The sequence below is a fragment of the Labeo rohita genome, chromosome 8, assembly GCF_022985175.1.
Source record: "Labeo rohita strain BAU-BD-2019 chromosome 8, IGBB_LRoh.1.0, whole genome shotgun sequence".
Classification (NCBI taxonomy): domain Eukaryota; kingdom Metazoa; phylum Chordata; class Actinopteri; order Cypriniformes; family Cyprinidae; genus Labeo; species Labeo rohita.
Genome location: NC_066876.1, coordinates 24,838,071 through 24,858,511, shown reverse-complemented (window position 1 = coordinate 24,858,511; position 20,441 = coordinate 24,838,071). Strand labels below are relative to the sequence as shown.

Sequence of the window (20,441 nt, the reverse complement as noted above, 5' to 3'; positions counted from 1 at the left end):
GCAAAGTTGTTAATCAAAAAAGTGCATTATACATATTGTCTCTCAAAAGAAAGAGCTGACTCAGAATCGCCTTAACGATTTGCTTGCTATGTTATTTTTTATGTAAAGGTGCATGCTCAGGGTTGCCAGGTTTTCACAAGAAAACCCACCCAATTGCTACTCAAAAGGAGCTCAATCGCATTTCGAGGGGGATCCCCTGTTCCAGGGTGTAAAATACACGCTTTTTGTCAGGGTTCCTCTGGTAAATTCACATTGCAGGTGCTAAATATTATATATTGGGGTCGCTTCAATGCGTGACATCAAAAACAACTGTGGACTTGGCAACACAAATGGTAGTGCTCACTAACTTGCTCAAGTACGAGGAGTACCAATCACAACAGGCTTGGCCAGCTGACCAATCAGAGCGGAGTAGGCTTATGGAAGGGAGGGTTCGAACAAACCATTTTGAAATCACTGACAAATGACTATGTTATAAAAGCATATTCTGAGAAAATTACAATGTTTTCTGACCTGCAAAGATGCATTTAAACCTGTTGTAGGGGACTCCAACACAACATTAGGACACTTTAAAAGACCGTGACCTGCTCTTTAATAAAGGCCTTCTGATGTAAATCAATGCATTTGTGTAAGAAAAACATCCATATTTAAAACTTTATAAACCATTATCTCCTTATCAATACCATAACCAAAAGTGTCCGGGGTAACACATTACAAGTAACGCGAGTTACGTAATAATATTATTTTTTTCAGGTAAAAACTAGTAAAGTAACGCATTACTTTTGAATTTCTAAGATAAGAGTTACTTTTTCAAATAAGTAATGCCAGTTACTTTTTCCCATTTATTATTGAAGTCTCCTGTCGGGAAATTGGGAGTAAACATGATGTTATGTTATGTATGTAACATGATGTGATTCTAGACTAAATGTGAACATGCATTAATCTCACTCAAAAAACAGATTCAGTATTCCTCAAAATGAATAAAAACAGTGAAATGCAAAGAATATAATGCAACCCTGCAACATGTAAATATGTTAAATAAAACAAATATCCTTGATGTATTTAATCCCATTTTATTTACCAATGTATTTACCTTCGATAAAAGCAATAATTACTTTAGATAAACTAACATTTGTGCTTCATTTTTTAGACCTTAAGAGTGACCTTATGCATAAATGCACTTTTCTTTCAGCCTGAGGTAAATTCATTTCACTTTTGGTGTAAAAGGGCTTTTACATTAGGATTGTTTTATATTAAAATCAAAGAAGCAAGCCCTGCCCAGATTTAAAAAGTAACGCAAAAGTAACGTAGCACATTACTTTCCATAAAAAGTTAAAAGTTAAAAGTTCCAGTAACAAGCTACTTTTTCAGGGAGTAAAGCAAAATTGTAACGCATTACTTTTAAAAGTAACTTTCCCCAACACTGATAACCAATATCTTCCTGTAATTGACGTACATGCTTTCACAAGAGATCGGTGTTCCAGTGGATGATGTAGGCGAATACAACGACGAATTCAGTGTTAAATGCAGAAGCGCAGAGGAGAGAACAAAACAAAACACTAATTAGAAGTAAAATACAAGGATTTGTAAAGAAAAATGCCAGAGAATTTTGATATAAGCCAAGAGGAGACTGGTTTTCCTTTGCTGTAAACAAAACTCGGCTATCACGTGACTAGCATACTCTCACCAAAGCTTACGCTATGCCTACATCCTATATCATCAGCTGGAGAGATTACGGTTTATAAAAGTTTAAATATGGATATTTTTCTTAGACAAGCACATCGATTCACTTCAGAAGGCCTTTATTAACCCCCCAGAGTTTTGAGGAGTACTTTTTATGATGGATGGATGCACTTTATTGGACTTCAAAAAATCAACAGCCATTCACTGTCATAATAAAGCTTGAAAGAGCCAGGACATTTTTTTATATAACTCTGATTGTATTCGGCTGAAAGAATAAAGTCATATACACATAGGATGACTTGAGGTGGGTAATTTTCATTTTTGGGTGAACTAACACTGATGATAATAATATGAAATGTTTCTTAAGCAGCAAATTAGCATATTAGAATGATTTCTTAAGGATCATGTGACATTGAAGACTGGAGTAATGGCTGCTGAAAAATCAGCTTTGCCATCACTGGAATAAGTTCAAAAGTACATTAAAGGGGTCATCGGATGCCCATTTTTTTTTAAGTTGATATGATTCTTTAGGGTCTTAATTAAAAGTCTATAATATACTTTGGTTAAAAATTCTCAACGGTTGTGTAAAACAACACCCTTTTCACCTTGCCAAAATCAGCTTTGCAAAAATCATCTCATTCTGGTCGAGGCTGCTTTAAATGCAAATGAGCTCTGCTCGCCCCGCCCCTCTCTTCTCTCTGTGGAGTGACGAGCCGGTTTACTTTAGCCGCGTTTAGCCGCTAAACTTGCTAAATAGCACAATTATTAGGAAAGGCGACCGCAAAGATTCATAAAAAAAAACCCTTAAACTCACTTCTGCTGTAAGTGAAGCTGGATCACGAATGATTTGTACGAACATAGACGGATATATGTAGATCGGGAGGCGCATTCCCTTCACAAACAAACGTAATCTACTGCATCTTCAGCGGCTCAGATGTCGGGAGTAAATGGCGATCACTAAGTTCATTATTACATCCAGCAACACAACACCTCAATCGCTCAATCTGAGATATTTTTGTCTAATTTACATCCCTGCTCTTGCATCGAAACATAGAGGTTGGACTGTTACAGCTGATCATGTAACAGGTACAATGCTCATGTTAATCAACTATTGTGGGAGCGGCCTCTGACGGTGTGATGCCACAACGACAGGCATTTGAGAACGGCTCGATTTGAAAAAGGGGATATAATTTTTAAAGATTAATTAAAAACCACTGCATGGATTTTTATCATTTTAGGGTAGATTTGTACATGCACTGCCAACACACATTAATGTTCAAACAACATGTAAAAGTGAGTCAATGACCCCTTTAAACAGTTTTTTAAATTGTAATAATATTGCACAACACTGTTGTTTTTATTGTATTTTGCACAAATAAGTCATGTGACCCATTTTTGGGGGGTAGAAACCCACCAGTTGAGAATTTAAGTAACCTGAAAATATCAAATTAACAATTAAATAAATAAAATGAAAACATTTTTTTTTTTTTATTACTTGCACGCACCTGGCATGTTCCTCTGGAAGCTTCCGCTGCCTCTGCATATGGAACATGAGATCTCCTCCATTCACATACTCGATCACTAGAAACAGCCTAATGGAAAGCAGAAGACGCTCATTAAGCTTGTGTTTTGTTTCGTATGTTAAAGTCGTGAAAGAGACAACCCTGTTCCATAACTCGAAATCAGACTTTTAAAGTTGTTTTCAGGTGGTGAGCGTTTCTAATTTTCAATGTGCAACTGAAAAGAGGTTTGCTGAATGAAATACATTCTCCTCTCACCGGCTCTCTGTCTGAAAGCAAGAGTGAAGTCCCACTAAGAATGGATTGGTTGATGCTTGTTCAAACACATGTTTCTCTGTCTGGACCCAGTCAATATCCTACATCAGAAAAAAAAAAAGATAGAGAGAGAGAGATGTTTGACTTACGATGAATAATGAACTGCAAAGGATCATGACAGCAAGATGTTTCACTGCTTTCTAAGAACTAGAGGAGAGGACATGAAGTTTCACCGCCTCTATTGGGGAACTATTGTAGGACAGAGAAAAAAACAAGCCTGTGTTTTCTGAGAAAAACCTGGTCTATTGATCATTTAACAGCGGAAAACACTTGGCACTATTGCATGCTGTCACTTTGGGGAGTCAAATCTCGGAATTGAAATGTTTTAAATAAGAAAAGCACCTTTCTCTTCTTCTTTAAAAAGACATGTACAGTGCAGAAAGGAACAGAGAAAAGAGAAACAGACATGTAAATAAATCACAAGATCAGTCATGAAAGGTATATAATGTACAGCATCTTTCAAATAAACACCTAACACCCAATTTTTGAATCTGTCAGAAGCAAGTTTACACAAACCGTCCAGACAGGATGTTACAAAACATCTGTATCGAGAACATCTCTGAGTGTAAAGACACGGCTCAGAGATGGGCTGATAAACTCAAGTATTTTTGTGCTGTCAACACTTAAGCAACACTTATAATCAGCACAAAGAATTCAAGAGAACGTCTGTTACCCAACAACTAGCTGAAAGCTGAAAAATGACAATGAACATCTTTTTGGAGGCTAAGGGTGAAATGAGAGCGCTCAGCCCAAACAAACACATTTGTTTTTCTGTCATGTCTGGAACTTTCCTTTGGCGAATATTGTTTTTAAACCGAGCTAATGTTTTCTATCGGCTGACACTTACAGAAACCGTTATGGATTTTTTGATTTTAATTAGCATGTTTATTAAGTTGTGTTCCTAATGGGACGTTCAGCTCCACGATGCAGACGAAACCTGACCCACACACACACAATCTGATTTCCAAAATCAGAGCAATTTAATTTCCTGGACGAGTGGAAAGCAGATTACAGGAAAGCAGTCTCAGCATAAAGACATGAAGAGAAACAGATGATTTTTTTTATATATATATTATTTTCTCTCTTCCTACATTTCTCTCTGTTTCTTTCTTTCCAAGTTGTCCTCCCCCACCAGTGGAATTGTCAATCATCCTGCTATCAGCTGAATGATTTGTCTTGTCTAATAACTATCACCTGCTGACCTCAAACTTCTAAAATAGTTTGTTTCCAGGATTTCTAATGAAATAGAACGTCATTTTACTATTGTTGAGATACTACTAGATTTTTTATTAGAATTAGTTTTTACTTAAAAATGTGTATATAGTTTTTACTTTAAATTTAATTTTAGTTTCACTTATTTTAGAAATCCTGCCTTTGCATAAAGCTGAAAATTTCATTTTATATATATATTAGTGTTAACACTTTACAATAAGGTGCCATTTGTTAACATTAATGTCTTAACTTAACTTAACATGAACGAACAATGAACAATAAAATAAAAAATGCTAGGTTATTTTTTTTTTTTTTAACCCAAATGCTGGGTTCAGTCCATTGGTTAATTTTATTGGGTTATTTTTAATATTTTTACCCAGGTCCTGGGTTGTTTTTTTTAACCCAAATGCTGGGATCAACTTGTTGGGTCCTTTTATTAAAATAACCGATCGTTTCGTTAGATAAGACCGTTCTTCCTCAGCTTGGATCGTTTGAAGCCACATTTAAACTGCATTTTGGAAGTTCAAAATATGGGCACCATATCAGTCCATTATATGGAGAAAAATGCTGAAATGTTTTCCTCAAAAAACATAATTTCTTTACGACTGAAGACAGAAAGACATGAACATCTTGGATGACAAGAGAGTTAACCCAGCGAACAGCAGCCCGTCACTGGCTCAGATTTTGGTGACACACCGGCACGAGAATTAGCACTATTTCTGTGAAAAGTGATTACAGAGAATGGTTGAATACACTAAGATTAAAATTCTACATTTAAATGTAAATTTTTTTTATGTCTAAATGCTTGTTAAATGTGTTTAAATGTATGTAAAATTGTAAACTATGCTGTATTTACCCAAATAAATTCAATTTGTCTTGTATTTTGTCCATGTGTTCTTGCTTAATAATAGATGTTCATCTTTTGATTATTGCTGTTGCTTTTAGTAATTCTGTGTGTTTTTATAAATTCCAGTCCATTTTAAACCAGCAATATAATACTGTTTAAACAATAGTTGACTTAAATAAAATAACACAGCATGTTTGGTAAAAACATTTAACCCAACCAGATGGGTCAAAATAACCCTGCATGTGTTCTGTCTAATATTTACCCAGCGCTGGGTTGCCAAATAACCCAAGTTGGGTTGTTTTTAACCCAGCATTTTTTAGAGTGTACATTTATTACACTATTTATTAATCCTTGTTAATGTTAGTTAATAAAAATTCAGTTGTTCATTGTTTGTTCATGTTAGTTCACAGTGCTTTAACCAATGCTAACAAACACTTGTGATTTTAATAATGCATTAGTAAATGTTGAAATTAACATTAACTAAGATTAATAAATGCTGTAGAAGTATTGTTCACTCTTAGTTCATGTTAACTAACGTAGTTAACTAATGACCATATGTAAAGTGTTACCATTTTACTTAATGTTTATTTTAATTCAAGAAACTTAAATGTTTCAATGGTTTGTTATAGTTAACTACAACTAACCATTAACACATTTAAGTTAACCTGACTGTAGTAGACAAATAACATGGGCTTTTATTAATTAATAATTTTTTTTCATCATCGGGACTTTAAGCTAAACTTAATATGAATCTACAAAGAGAAAGTGTATATTTTAGGTGCTTTGCCTAGTCAGCATTTCTTATAAGTTTTCCAGCATTTTAATTTTTAACCACTTTAATAGTCTGCAGTTTAATCATGCCCAAATCTCTCTCTAGATGCATATGAGGCGCATAAATGCATATATGATAATATAATAAAAAATTGCTAAAATAATTTTAGTTGAACTATAAAATGGATAGTTCCAGTCAGACCCTATGTGACTATATATTTACAATACAGCAAAACATTTTGTACCTTATTGCTTATTCACAGTTTGTTAAACTGCAATTTGTTGCATGAAATCCCAAACTGAACGCATCATTAGATTTTTAGGTTCATTAACCTTAATGAGTGTGAATGGTGAGTGCACAACATACATAGATCGAACACACATGTACAGTACAGTAAAACAGACGGAGCACATATTCCTCGAAGAAACGCCTGCTTTCCAGGAAGCCATTACATTGTTTGTGCTTATTCAGAGGTCAACTGCATGTCTCTGTCATTCTGTAAGGACCTCTGCTCTTCATAAGCTTCATTCATGTGTGTTAGCGGACAGCCATGTGGCTTTATATTCCTGAGTTAGCCAAGTTTACAAAGACACAATGGCTCTGACTGTACAGAGTTTACTTTGTAATGAATAGCTGTAGAGAGTTCGGTTTGTCTTTCTATTTGACGCCTGTTCACACATATCAGGTTATTGTCAGAGATATGACTAACGCTGCAGTGCACAGAAACTTGTTTTCTCTTTGATTTCACAAGCAAAAGATAACAGAATAATGACTTTTAATGTCGTATTAGCTTCATCATAAATTCTGTTCAAAATCTGGGGTCTCTCATGCTGACCAAGGATACATTTATTTAATACAGTAAAAACAGTAATACTAATCTAGTATAATTACAATTTAAAATAACCATTTTAAAACGTAATTTATTCCTGTGATGGATGTCAGTATTTCAGCTGAATTTTCAGCAGTTGGTGCTCAAGAAAACAGTAGAAAACAGATGTGGTGCTTAATATTTTTACAGAAACTGTATACATTAAAATTTTTTCAGGATTTTTTTATGAATAGTAAGTTTTAAAAAAAGCATTTATTTGAAATAGAAATCATTCGTTACATTATAAATATATTTGCTGTCATTTTTGATCAATTTTATGTGTCCTTGCTCAATAAAAGTATTCATTTCTTTAAAACGAACTAACTTTTGAATGATAGTGTAAATAAATGAATAAATACATTACAATAATTGTACGTTCAGCTCAGTTTTTCCAAGTGAAATTAATAAGCAAGAACCTAAATACACAAAAAAGCAATCTCTTTACTTTGACAGTTTGAATGTGGGCGCAACCAGGCTGTTTTTAAAACAGACTGACGCACGAAATTACGTTGCGGCAAAGTGAGTAATTTAACTCTTATGAGGATTTTATAAATCTGTGCATTCTGCTTTAAACTCCATCTATCAATTAGAAATCATTCCAAGATTATTTATTTATTTATATTCTTTATCTGTAGATGTTTGTATTTTTTTGATGGTTCTTGATTGATGCCATGCTCAGGAAAATAACAATAACGATGATTTTGAGCTTTATTTGGCTCCTAAAAATGTAAGAGAAATTAAAATAATAATAATAAAAATTAGATATATATATATAATGCACAGGAAAATTCATCTTTAGTATGAATGAGCTTGTGAAACCCCTGAAGATGAAACGAAAGCTAGTTACTAGTGATGATGGGAAGACTTAGCGATTTAAAAGGAGCACAGTCCCACAGCACCATCTACAGGTGACAATTACAATCACATTTCCAAACTTTTCAAATGGCATCAATTTCATCTCCTATCTTATTTTTGCAATTTGACAAACAGAAAGAATCGGAACATATACCTAGACAGGATTCAGTTAAACCTATATAGTACAATCGTGATGAAACTGAAGTAGCCCCACCCTAAAATATCATCACCACGACTACAGTGTGTTACCTCATCATCATGGACCAGCTCTTTCTTCACCACCTTCATGGCATAAATCTGTTCGTTTTTCTTGAGTCGGACCAGCAGCACCTTAGCATAACTGCCTCTACCGATGACCCGGATCAGGTCAAAGTCCCCCAGGCCGAGACCCTGAGAGAGCTGAATCCCCTCGATACCGTCCACCACCGCCTTTAGATCCTGTGTGCACACAGTGGAAAACTATTATGCAATATTATACAACTATTACACAATTTCTATCAAACACACACAAAACGGTGGATAGATACAGTGAGATTTCATGTTACATGTGTTCCTGACTTTCTGTACAAACATTATAGATATGACTAATGTGAATAAGAGTATTTGAAGGGTTCAGATGCAAAAGCCTCTAAATCCATCTGACGTATTTCTTTCAAATTAGCATTTATTTCTGGCTATCTTGTATAGGTTTCTATGTAAGTACTGGTGCTTCTGATTGGGCTGAGGCTGGAATTTAGCGAGTTTGTAGCAAAAGTATTTGATGGATGTATACTATGTGTCAGGAGCATTCACTCACTACCATTATCTCATTTTTGACCAAGATGGCTTTTAGCTGGTTTTGCATCTGAACTCTTCATTTGTAAACAATTATTATTGAATGAGATCCCGTAAATGTTTGTGATGCATCTGTTCTGATCTTACCTCTGTGTCATCTTCAGTTTTCTCCACTTTCCGGTTGTGTGCTAAAAAAGGGACTGAGAGACAGAGAAAGAGAGAGTTTTTATTACTAACAATATATTTTATCTACATATTAGAAGGGATAGCATTGAAAAAATGTACATTATTTCCCATTACGTGTAACAGTAGCTGGATTGGGATGGCTAATTCATTATAGTGAATAGATTCATTTAGACGGTTTATTTCAATGCAATTATAATTCATTTAAAAAAATAATAAGGAACATAAAGAATAATTAATAATACATGAATTTATATATTAAAGTGGATAGGAAAAAGTACAGTTGAGGTCAAAAGTTTACATACCCCTTGCAGAATCTGCAACATTTTAATAATTTTAAGAAAATAAGAGGGATCATACAAAAAAACATGTTATTTTTTTACTTAGTACTGACCTGAATAAGATATCTCACATAAAAGACATTTACATACAGTCCACAAAAGAAAAATTATAGTTAAATTTATAAAAATGTTTACATATGCTTGATCCAACAAATTCATTGGTTTTTCAGCATTTTTGTGTATATGAACCCTTTCTAACAATGACTGTATGAGATCCATCTTTTCACACTGAGGACAACTGAGGGACTCATATGCAACTATTACAAAGGTTCAAATGCTCAATGATGCTCCAGAAGGAAACACAATGCATTAAGAGCTCAGGGGTGAACACTTGATCAAAACTGGAAAACTGGGTCTGGCTTTCTGGTATAGCTCTCAATTGGTTCAGGTCATATTATGTGAGTATAGGATAGCATAAGCCTAAGTGGACGTCCATGACATGTGGAGTCCCTCAAGGCTCAATTCTTGCGCCACTCTCATTTAGGGATGTGTATTGCCAAGAATCTGGCAATACGATGCGCATCACGATATAGGAGTTGCGATACGATATGTTGCGATACATTGCGATATTGTAAACAAGGCGATATATTGGGATATTTCTTATTTTATGAATAGGACATCATTTTAGGAAAGCTGTAATTAAGAACACACCACCATATGCAAACCATTCAATGTTATGGAATCACTTTTTGTGCAGAACGAGTAAAGGGGGAGAATAAAGTGCTTGCAAGATTCTTTAGTTATTAAATGTATAAAATGTAAGCTTTTATAAATGGACCATATATATTTTAAGACCCTGCTTTACAATTTAAGTTTACAACTGTAACCATGTCTTGAGAACTTGAGAATTACATCTGCTTAATATCAATACAACATAAAGTGCTTACAGGATTTCTAAAGAAAACAAAAGAATTGTAAAACAACAAAACAAATACAGATATTAGACATTCTGAGAACCTTTTTGTTGTGAGAATTTCACAAGTTTTGGATTTTGCAAGTTTTTCAGTTTGTAATTATGCTCCGCGTGGAATAACCGAGACCGTGACGCGAGCACCGCCTCAACTGCACAAAACTGCCCCACCACGAGAGAAGGTGACACCCCACCGCGCCCGGCGCGAAGGCCCTTTCACTCAAGTACTGCTCACTGCAGAGCCGAATGGCCTCCAGCTTCCCCTCTCTGGATGTCCAGCTCCACCTCTGTGTGAACTAATGGGTGGAGTTATGTTTAGGATAGGGTAAGGGGTAGGGTTAGGGTGTGGTTAGGTGTCTATCTCCACCCATTACCTCCAGCAAGGGGGAGCTAGAGCTCCAGCTCCTCCCATTTGGCTCTGCAGCGAGCACCCTCTCCTTTCACTGGACGCTGCAATCAGCAGAACCGCGGCGACGGCGCCGCCTCGAATGCATAGGGTGCTTCCGCTGCTTGCCGCGTTGTTACCGAACGTTACCTCAAGAGCCGAAATGACGCCATATTTTACACCGAGGCGGGAGCAGGAACTATTCTTTCATCCTCCATTAACACTAACATTAGTGGCGTGCCCTTATGATAGTATTTCCTGTCACTGTTTAAGTTCAGAGATAAGAAGACTGCAATCTAGCGGTCAAGATATAAGCTCAAAATGTCATGAATCTTGTATGATTACTTTTTTTTAAATATGGATATTCCGTTTTTGAGAATCGATATAGTATCTCCAAACAAAATATCACGATAAACACATGTATCGATATTTTCTTACACCCCTACTCTTGTTTAGCCTGTATATGCTCCCACTAAGTCACAGCTAAATCACTAACTAAATCACAGCTATGCTGATGATACCCAGATTTACCTAACCTTATCGCCAAATGACTACAGCCCCATTGACTCCCTCTGTCAATGCACTGATGAAATTAACAGTTAGATGTGCCAGAACTTCCTTCAGTTAAACAAGGAGAATACTAAAGTCATTGCATTTGGAAGCAAAGAGGAAGTTCTCAAGGTGAATACATACCTTGACTCTAACTAAAAATCAAGTCAGGAATCTTGTTGTGATTCTGGAGTCAGACCTTAGTTACAGTAGTCAAAGCAGTAACTAAATTCAGCATACTATCATCTCAAAAACATTACAAAAATGAGATGTTTTGTTTCCAGTCAAGACTTGGAGAAATGCCTTTATCACAAGTAGGGTGGACTGTTGTAATGGTCTTCTCACTGGCCTTCCCAAAAAGACCATTAGACAGCAGAAGCTCGTCCAGAACACTGCTGCCAGGATTCTGACTAGAACCAGAAAATCTCAGCATATCACACCAGTCCTCAGATCCTTACACTGGCTTCCACTTATATTTAGAATTGATTTTAAAGTACTTTTACTCATTTATAAATCACTCAATGGCCTAGGACCTAAATACATTGCAGATATGCTCACTGAATATAAACCTAACAGACCACTCAGATTAGGATCAAGTCAGTTAGAAATACCAAGGGTTCACACAAAACAAAGGGAATCCGCTTTTAGCTATTATGCTGCCCGTAGTTGGAATCAGCTTCCAGAAGAGATCAAATGTGCTTAAACACTACCTACATTTAAATCTAGACTCAAAACGTCTGTTTAGCTGTGCATTTACTGAATGAGCAGTGTGCTACGTTCGAACTGATTGCACCACGTATAATCTTTTCCTATTTCTAACTGTTTAAAATTTATTTTACACTACCGTTCAAAAGTTTGGGGTCAGTAAGACTTGTAATAGTCTTTAAAGTAGTCTCTTATGCTCATCAAGGCTGCATTTATTTGATAAAAAAAAAAAAAAAAAAAAAAAACAGTAATATTGCAAAATGTTTTTACAATATAAAATAATATTTTTTATTTTAACATACTTTAAAATAGAACTTATTCCTGTGATGAAAAGCTGAATTTTTATCAGCTGTTACTCCAGTCTTACGTGTCACATGATCCTTCAGAAATCATTGTAATATGCGGATTTATTATTGGAATGATCAATGTTGGATAATATCAATAGTTGTGCTGCCAAATATTTTTTGGAACCTGTAATTTTTTTTTTCAGGATTCTTTCATGAATAACAAGTTTAAAAAGTACAGTGTTTATTCAAAATATAAATATTTTATAACAATGTAAATTATTTATTATTAACTTTTAATAAACTTTTAATTATTAACTTAATACATCCTTGGTGAATAAAAGTATTAATTTCTTAAAAAAAAAAAAAAAGAAAGAAACAATAAAAATGTACTGACCCCAAACTTTTGAACGGTAGTGTACATCATTTTAAAAGTTTTTAAATTCTTTGTTTTATTGTTGTGATTATTGCTTTTACGATTATTCTACTTCCATTTTTGTGATTATTGTTTTTATTATTGTTTTTATGATTATTCTACTTCCTTTTATGTAAAGCACTTTAAATTACCTTTGTGTATGAAACGTGCTATATAAATAAACTTGCCTTGCCTTGCCTTAATTTTATGAAGCTATGACAATACGTTTTCTGCGCAAAGGAAACAAAAATAATGACTTTATGAACCACTGTGACACGGACTATTTTAACAATGTCCTTACTTACTTTCTGGGTCTTGAGTTGCGTTGTTGTCTGCAGTTCAAAAGCCCTTGGATTTTATCAAAAATATCTTAATTTGTGTTCCAAAGATTGAAGCTTTTACGGGGTTGAAACGACATGAGGGTGAGTGATTAATGCAGAATTTTCATTTTTGGGTGAACTATCCCTTTAAATACTCTTTTCCAATTACATAAAATGAAATGTTTTGTTGTTTATTGTTCTAAAATGTCACCAATCACAGTGTAACCCTCAAAATAAGTTCTTCCTTACAGTGGAGTGAGTGATTTATCAACACGGTGAAATCGGTCCAATTGAATCATTAAAAATAATCAATTTAAAGGAACAACTAGCTTTAGCAAATCACTGTGTGTAGTGTGTAATGCTATTAGATTCCAGCAGGGGGCACCACAGACTGGACTGTCGCAGAAGGATGAGTCTTTCTCTCTTTCTCTCTCAAATGGGTCAATGTGACATTACTCACACCTGACGTACTACAGTATCCTACTACAGTCAGCAGTGCCCTCTGACAGATAGAGGACAGAATGACCCCAATACCCATACAAAAACAGCCTTTAAACACACACAGTGGAGATGGAGACCTACTTGCGTCTGTTTCCTCAGGGTCCTCAGGGGGGAGCTCCACTTCCTCTCCACTTTTATCATCGTCTACCAACGGCTCCTGTGATGGCATGACTGGATCCTGCAGAAAAACACAGAGATGATACAGGCAAGCTATTTTTCAAACGTCTTTTTCCCCCTCTCCTCTTTGGGGATTCTAAATAAATATTTCACTTATCCAGATGTGAAATCAAAACTGACTCTGTTTACCTTCTTAATAAAGGTCCCTTCTGCAAGATAAACTTTTCTAAAGAAAAAATGGTTCATTTTCATAATCTTTCATCAAAATTTAATAACTTTCTCTACCTTTGAAATGTTTTTTTTTTATCTGTTGACATAACTAACACAAAAGGAAAAACTACAATAATCAACGATATCACAGTTTGCTTTTCACAACCCAATTATATCTCAGTGGATTTATATTATTTTTCACTGAATGCACCATTTCACAAAATGTCATATTTTGAAATGTTTATGAGACATTTCAAACTTTCTGGACCATAGAAAAATAAATAAAATAAAATAAATCACATTATGAGTATATAAATATAATTAATTATAATATATAGTTCTTAATTAGTATAATATATAGCTATATAATAACTAATTAAAAGTAATAACAGTAATTTTATGTACTATTGACAGATTACTAATATATCAGTATAATATAATACAATAAAATAAATGTCACCTGCTTTTCAAAATCCAATTAAATCTCAATGGATCTACATTATTTTTCACTGAATACACTACACTATTTCACAAAATGTCATATTTTGAAATGTTTCTGTGATATTTCAAACTTTGTGGACCACAGAAAAAAATAATAAAATAAAACAAAACAAAATAAAATAATACTTTGAAATATTTAAGAGACATTTCAAACTTTCTCGACAGGAGAAAAAATAAATAAATAAATAAATAAAAATGATAAATTACATTATGAATATATTAATATAATTAATTACTATAATATATAGTTCTTAATTAGTACAATTTATAGCTATATGGTAATATCTATAATATAAAGTATTATATAGTATTATATACTACTGACAGATTACTAATATATTGATATAATATAATAAAATAATGTCTCCTAATCTAAAACTAAGGACATTTTTTTCTCTTGACCGCAAAAAAAAAAAAAAAAAAAAAAAAAAAAAAACGAATTAATGAAAAAATCTAAATAATAATAATATTGAAAACAACAATAATTATGATAATCATGTTATGAATATATTGATATAATTAATTATTATATGTATAGTTCTTAATTAGCACAATATATAGCTATATAATAATATCAATAATAAAAAATCATAACAGTAATATTATATAATATTGACAGATTACTAATATATCAATATAATAAAATAATGTCTCCTAATCTAATACTAAGGATATTTAGTTTTTTCTTGACCACAAATAAATAAATATATAAATAAAAAATGTAAATACTACTACTACTACTAATAATAGTAATACTAAAAATAACAATAATTATAATAATCACATCATGAAAATATTAATAATTAATTATTATAATATACAGTTATAAAATAACATAATACATGGCTATATACTACTAATAATACTTAAAATAATAACAATAATATTACTATTAACAGATCACTACTATATCAATATAATAAAATAATGTCTCTTAATCTAATACTAAGGATATTTTCTTTTTTCTTGACCGCAAAAATAAATTAATTAATTAATACAAAAATTAAAATAATAATAACAGTAACATTGAAAATAACAATAATTACAATAATCATGTTATGAAAATATTAATATAATTAATTATGATAATATACAGTTATAAAGTAATATAATACATGGATATACAATATACTACTATAATATACTACTAATAATATTTAAAATAATAACAATAATATTACTATTGACAGATGATACTAATATATCAATATAATTTAATAAAATATAATATAATAAAATAAAATAATGTTTTCAATTGTAATGGTAAGAACATTTTTTTAAACATTGACAACAAAAAAAAAAAAAAAATAGAACAAAATAGGCTATAAATAAAACCAAATATTAATAACTACAATAAAATATAATTTTATATAATAAATGCCCCTCTGAAGACATGGAAGTCAGTTAGAACTAAGTATTCACAGATAAAAGTATTCAAGACCACAAATACAAAAACATAACTACAAAATAAGCACAAAGTGAGACAGACAAAAAGAACTACAATGAAAGGAGGCAGTCAGCAGGTGAATGACAGAATTGCTTTACAAAATAAGGATAAAAAGAAAAAGAAAGCTCTTTAGCTTTGAAATCTGTTAGAAGAAAACCTGACGTGCTGCAGGAAATCTGAGGTCTGATGTCTGCTGTCATGTAAATAAACCTAAAATGCAATGTTGGATTTCATATTGAATTTCTGACATATGAAACTAGTGTGGAGAAACCGTTTCTTACAGAAGGCAGTGTTGTGAAAATGTTATAATGTGACAGTTTCTAGTCTGTGATTTCGACATTCTGTGGAAGCTCAGAATCAGGTCAATTCAATACTGACAAGACAATGCTATCATCTGACGAATTCCACAAGGTCGATCTTTGAAACACTGTTAGAAACACCAACAACACTCTTGAGAAGTGAGAAGAGAGGAAAAAGAGCCTTAACACAGGCTGTTAAGGCTCAAAAACAGACATCATTGAAACTATAATGAGGTTTTACCAGCTGTGAATGTGCTTATTTGTACCAAATGACAAATACACGAGAAATTATTTGCGGTTTTACAAGTCTAGGGTTGATTTAAGAATCTCAGTCACAACAGATAGATGATGAATATATTTAGAGCTGACTGAAAAACTCACCATATGCCTTTGACAGGTCAGTGGGACGTGCTTGTGACAGCGTTTATGGACCAGTAGCTTGCAGTTGATACACTTGTAGCCCTGGCGCCCCAGTCCCCATATCCTCTCGCTGCAGTGGCCACAGTACGCTTTCTGAGAGACACAGGCAGACATGATTAACCAAGTTAGACTAGCCTTATCTGTGATCCATTTAGCAAGCAGAACCATTTCAATGAATGAGTAAATCAACAAACTCAAGCAAACCAAGAAAGAAAAAAGGGATGTCCTACAGATATCACATGAGCAGATAGCACACATCAGCTGAGTAATGCATTCTGAATTTAAAATAAGCATAAAACTAGAAATGAACTAAAGCAAGTAAAAAATACACTACCATTCAATTTTTTTTTCTTTTAGAACTTAATTATTTCATTTAGCAAAGTATGCATCAAATTGATAAAAAGTGACAGTAAATACATCTATAATGTCAATATCATGCATATACGCTGTTTTTTGCTTTTCTATTTATCAAAAAATCCTGATAAATGACATATCACAAAAATATAAAGCAGCACAAGTATTTTAAACACTGACAATGACTAGAACTGTTTATTTTCATCAAATCAGCATATTAGAATGATTTCTGAGGGATCATGAGACACTGAAGACTGGAGTAATTGTAAATGAAAATTTATATTTGCCATCACAGGAAAAATTACATTTTGGTCAAATAAATGCAGCTTTGGTGAACGTAAGAAACAAAAAACATTAACATTTCAAGGACATCAGAAAAATCTTACCAGCCTCAAACAAGTAAGTAAGTAAGTAAAAATAATAAAGAGAATAAAGAGAAATGTTTGAGACATTTCAAACTTTCTTGACTGCAAAAAATAAAAATAAATAAATAAATAAATAATAATAATAATAATAATAATAAAAGTAATAACAATACTGAAAACAACAAAATAACTACAATATTCACATTATAAATATATATTATAATACTTAATAATTATTATATATAGTTCTAAACTAATATATTATATGGTGATATAATAATAATAATTTAAAATAATAACAGTAATATTACTATTAACAGATTACTAATACATTAATATAATAATAAAATAATATTTCTAATTTTATTACTAAGGACATTTTATAAACATCGTTGACAACAACAACAAAACAATAAATAAAAATAAAATGAACAAAAAAACAACAAAAAAAAACAGGCTATAAATAAAAAAATTGTATTTCAATATTATCTGTCCATAGTGGCACTACTATTACTATGATACTGTTTAATTTCTATAAAGATATATTTATATTATATATAAATTTAGATATATAGATATAAATATATATGTAAATATTCAAGTATATAAATACAAAATTATTAAGGATGCACAATATTGGATTTTTGCAGATACCAATATGATACCATGAATCGGATTACCAATATTTTTCAATGCCGATACCGATATATCTCCTTTTGTTTGGAAACAACACAGAGTCTCTCCTGTGCAGGAATTATAAGCAAATTATTTTTAATTTTGACTAGTTTTTAACAAGAACTTACAAACACACTGAAGCTTTGAAATAAGCTATATATCAACTGCTCCATTTTTTTTTTCCTCAGAAAAATGCAGTGGTAACCCTAACGTTTTATTTTATGATTTAACAATTGTAGATGGTCAAAATGAAAAGAGTTGTCAAAATTCTGAAAATCTTTTAGAGCTCATAATTTGTTTAAACAAATATATCATTACACATTAATGAAGAAATCAGTATATATATAAAATTATTTAATTTAGCGCCTTGTTTGTATTTTTTTTATGTAAGCTATAGCTTCTGACCTTTAAATCAAAACATACTCATGATTTTATGACATCAATTACTGCTTTACTTAATCAGAAATACAGTCTAAATGTTATTTGTGTATTTTACGTTAATTTTATTAGAAGTAGGCCAACAGCGCCCCCTAGTCCTTACAGAAGGAGCATTGGGACCCGAGGGAGGCTGCCGCTGCACTTGCTTTTACGGTCATTATTGCAGAAATGCAGCGATCCAAAACAGTGAATCTAATCATCAATGCAAAACTTTGCTTCAAGAATGAGTCACACTACTGACGTGATCTAATGCACACCCTGAGCGTGTGCGACTTATTCCGAGGCCGATATTTACATTTAAAGCCATTATCAGCGGATTCCAATATTGATCCGATAATATCATGCATCCCTAAGAAAAAAATTACTACAAAATAAGGACAAACATGTGAGAAAGTGACATAGACAAAAAGAACTACAAGTAAACATAATTATTGACAGGAAAACTGGCAAGATAAATACCATGCATCATAATTAATGTGCTACGTTTACATTTTTTGCTAAAATTGCAAGCTATGTGTGTACAGCTAACACAAGCTCAGCACCTGTACATGATTAAGGCCTAGCTAATGCTTTCAACACATTTTGTTTAAAATCCAGGCACGATTGGAGGACTCTGCTGACAGCGCTGTAACCAACATTAACGTTTCAAACACACACACACCTGCTCACACACACACACATCCTGTGAGTCATAAATAAATGAAAATATCCCAAGCTCAGTTTGTTGTGAGCTTCTCCATCTGTTCACAGCAAAAAGTGCAATATGAATGCATGATGCTGGAAAATAATACTGGTCAGAACAACATAAATACAGAACAGGAGAACATGGACAAGACAGAGTAATATGCTACAGGATCACACTACAAACCCTGGCTGTCCACCAGAGGGCTCTCTAACAGCAGGGCTTCAATGCATCATGCAGCATAATCCTATTAAAATATGCTAATCTTTCATTATCGGACATGCACTTCCTCTGACAGTTTCCCCTCTCTGCCATAGCAGATAGCTGAGCATCATCTGTTTAACAGACCTTCAACAAACCCTCAGGAGATGGACACTCTGGATACAAGATGCTCTTCTTGTCAGCGCTTGACGTTTCATCCGTGTTCCCTGACTCTATTTCACAGCTCTGTGAGCATGTCATGATCCCTGTGCTGCTGGTGAGTTTTTAGACAGCACTTCCTCACCATCTAAGGAGATGTTCACCTGCTGCAGTGATTTCTCTGTATCTCTCAAGCCTCCAGCCCTGATGAATGACCTACATTTTCTTGCCGCTTTTCATCAGGTGCTCAATTTATGTAACTGGGGTTAAACACTGAGAAATCAGGGCTCGAAAGTAGCACACGTATTATCTAAAGCCTGACGATGGAAAAGAAATAAACATGTTCCTTATGATTGGGGATGTAATGGCTACATTAACAAGTTTTAGACTTGAGAACATAAATATCTACAAAAATATATATGTATTGTAAAAAAAATATAAGTACATTTTGTTTACACAGACTTTTTAATAACTTTTCAGTTGCATGTAAATTGCATGTGTCTGATTCACTAAAAATGAACTGATTCCTTGAGGTCAATTGTTTAAAAGTTGGATCACACTACTAGAACAATATGTATTGGATTCACTAAAAAGAACTGGCTCAAAAGAGTCATTCGTTCATGAATCGGATTACTCCGGTTGCTCTAAATGCATTTGATTCACTAAAAAGATCCATCTCAAAAGAGTGTGTCTGACTCACTAAAAACAACTGATTCATTAAGGTCAGATGTTTAGAGGTTGGCCCACACTACCAGAACTGTATGTATTTAATTCACTAAAAACAACTGGCTCAGTGGCGTAGCAAGTCAGCCCCCGGCCCATATGCAAAAAAATTTGTACGGCCCCCCCAAACAGTATGGGCTCCAATTCGGTTAACCTGTTGTATTTTTCTTAAGTACATAATGCTATGTGAGTATCAAGCTGTTTTATTTACCGTAGAAATGCTTGGACATAATATTTAACATTTTCAAGTCCATTCATTACCTATTTGTGGCACGCAAGTCTCAGTCTACAAATTGTCAATTTTATGATAATATACAAAACCAATTTTTTTTCCGCTCTTTAATTTGTAGTGAGATAAGTGTATTTGTCTCAGATCAAGCGGCATGTGAATCAATTATCTTTTCTTCTTTAATT

At 33.2% G+C, this 20,441-nt stretch overlaps 1 protein-coding gene across 6 annotated transcripts in view; it reads right to left on the bottom strand.

Moving 5' to 3' along the window:
- prkcz (protein kinase C, zeta) overlaps positions 1–20,441 on the bottom strand; it is a 141,681-nt gene that overhangs the window by 33,362 nt on the left and 87,878 nt on the right. For all 6 annotated transcript variants that reach the window (XM_051117813.1, XM_051117812.1, XM_051117815.1 and 3 more), the window contains 6 exons: positions 16,392–16,523; positions 13,518–13,614; positions 8,991–9,043; positions 8,319–8,507; positions 3,459–3,556; positions 3,186–3,272 (listed from right to left, as the gene is read on the bottom strand). In XM_051117813.1, the coding sequence (XP_050973770.1) occupies positions 3,186–3,272; positions 3,459–3,556; positions 8,319–8,507; positions 8,991–9,043; positions 13,518–13,614; positions 16,392–16,523 (656 nt within the window). The remainder of the gene's footprint in view (positions 1–3,185; positions 3,273–3,458; positions 3,557–8,318; positions 8,508–8,990; positions 9,044–13,517; positions 13,615–16,391; positions 16,524–20,441) is intronic.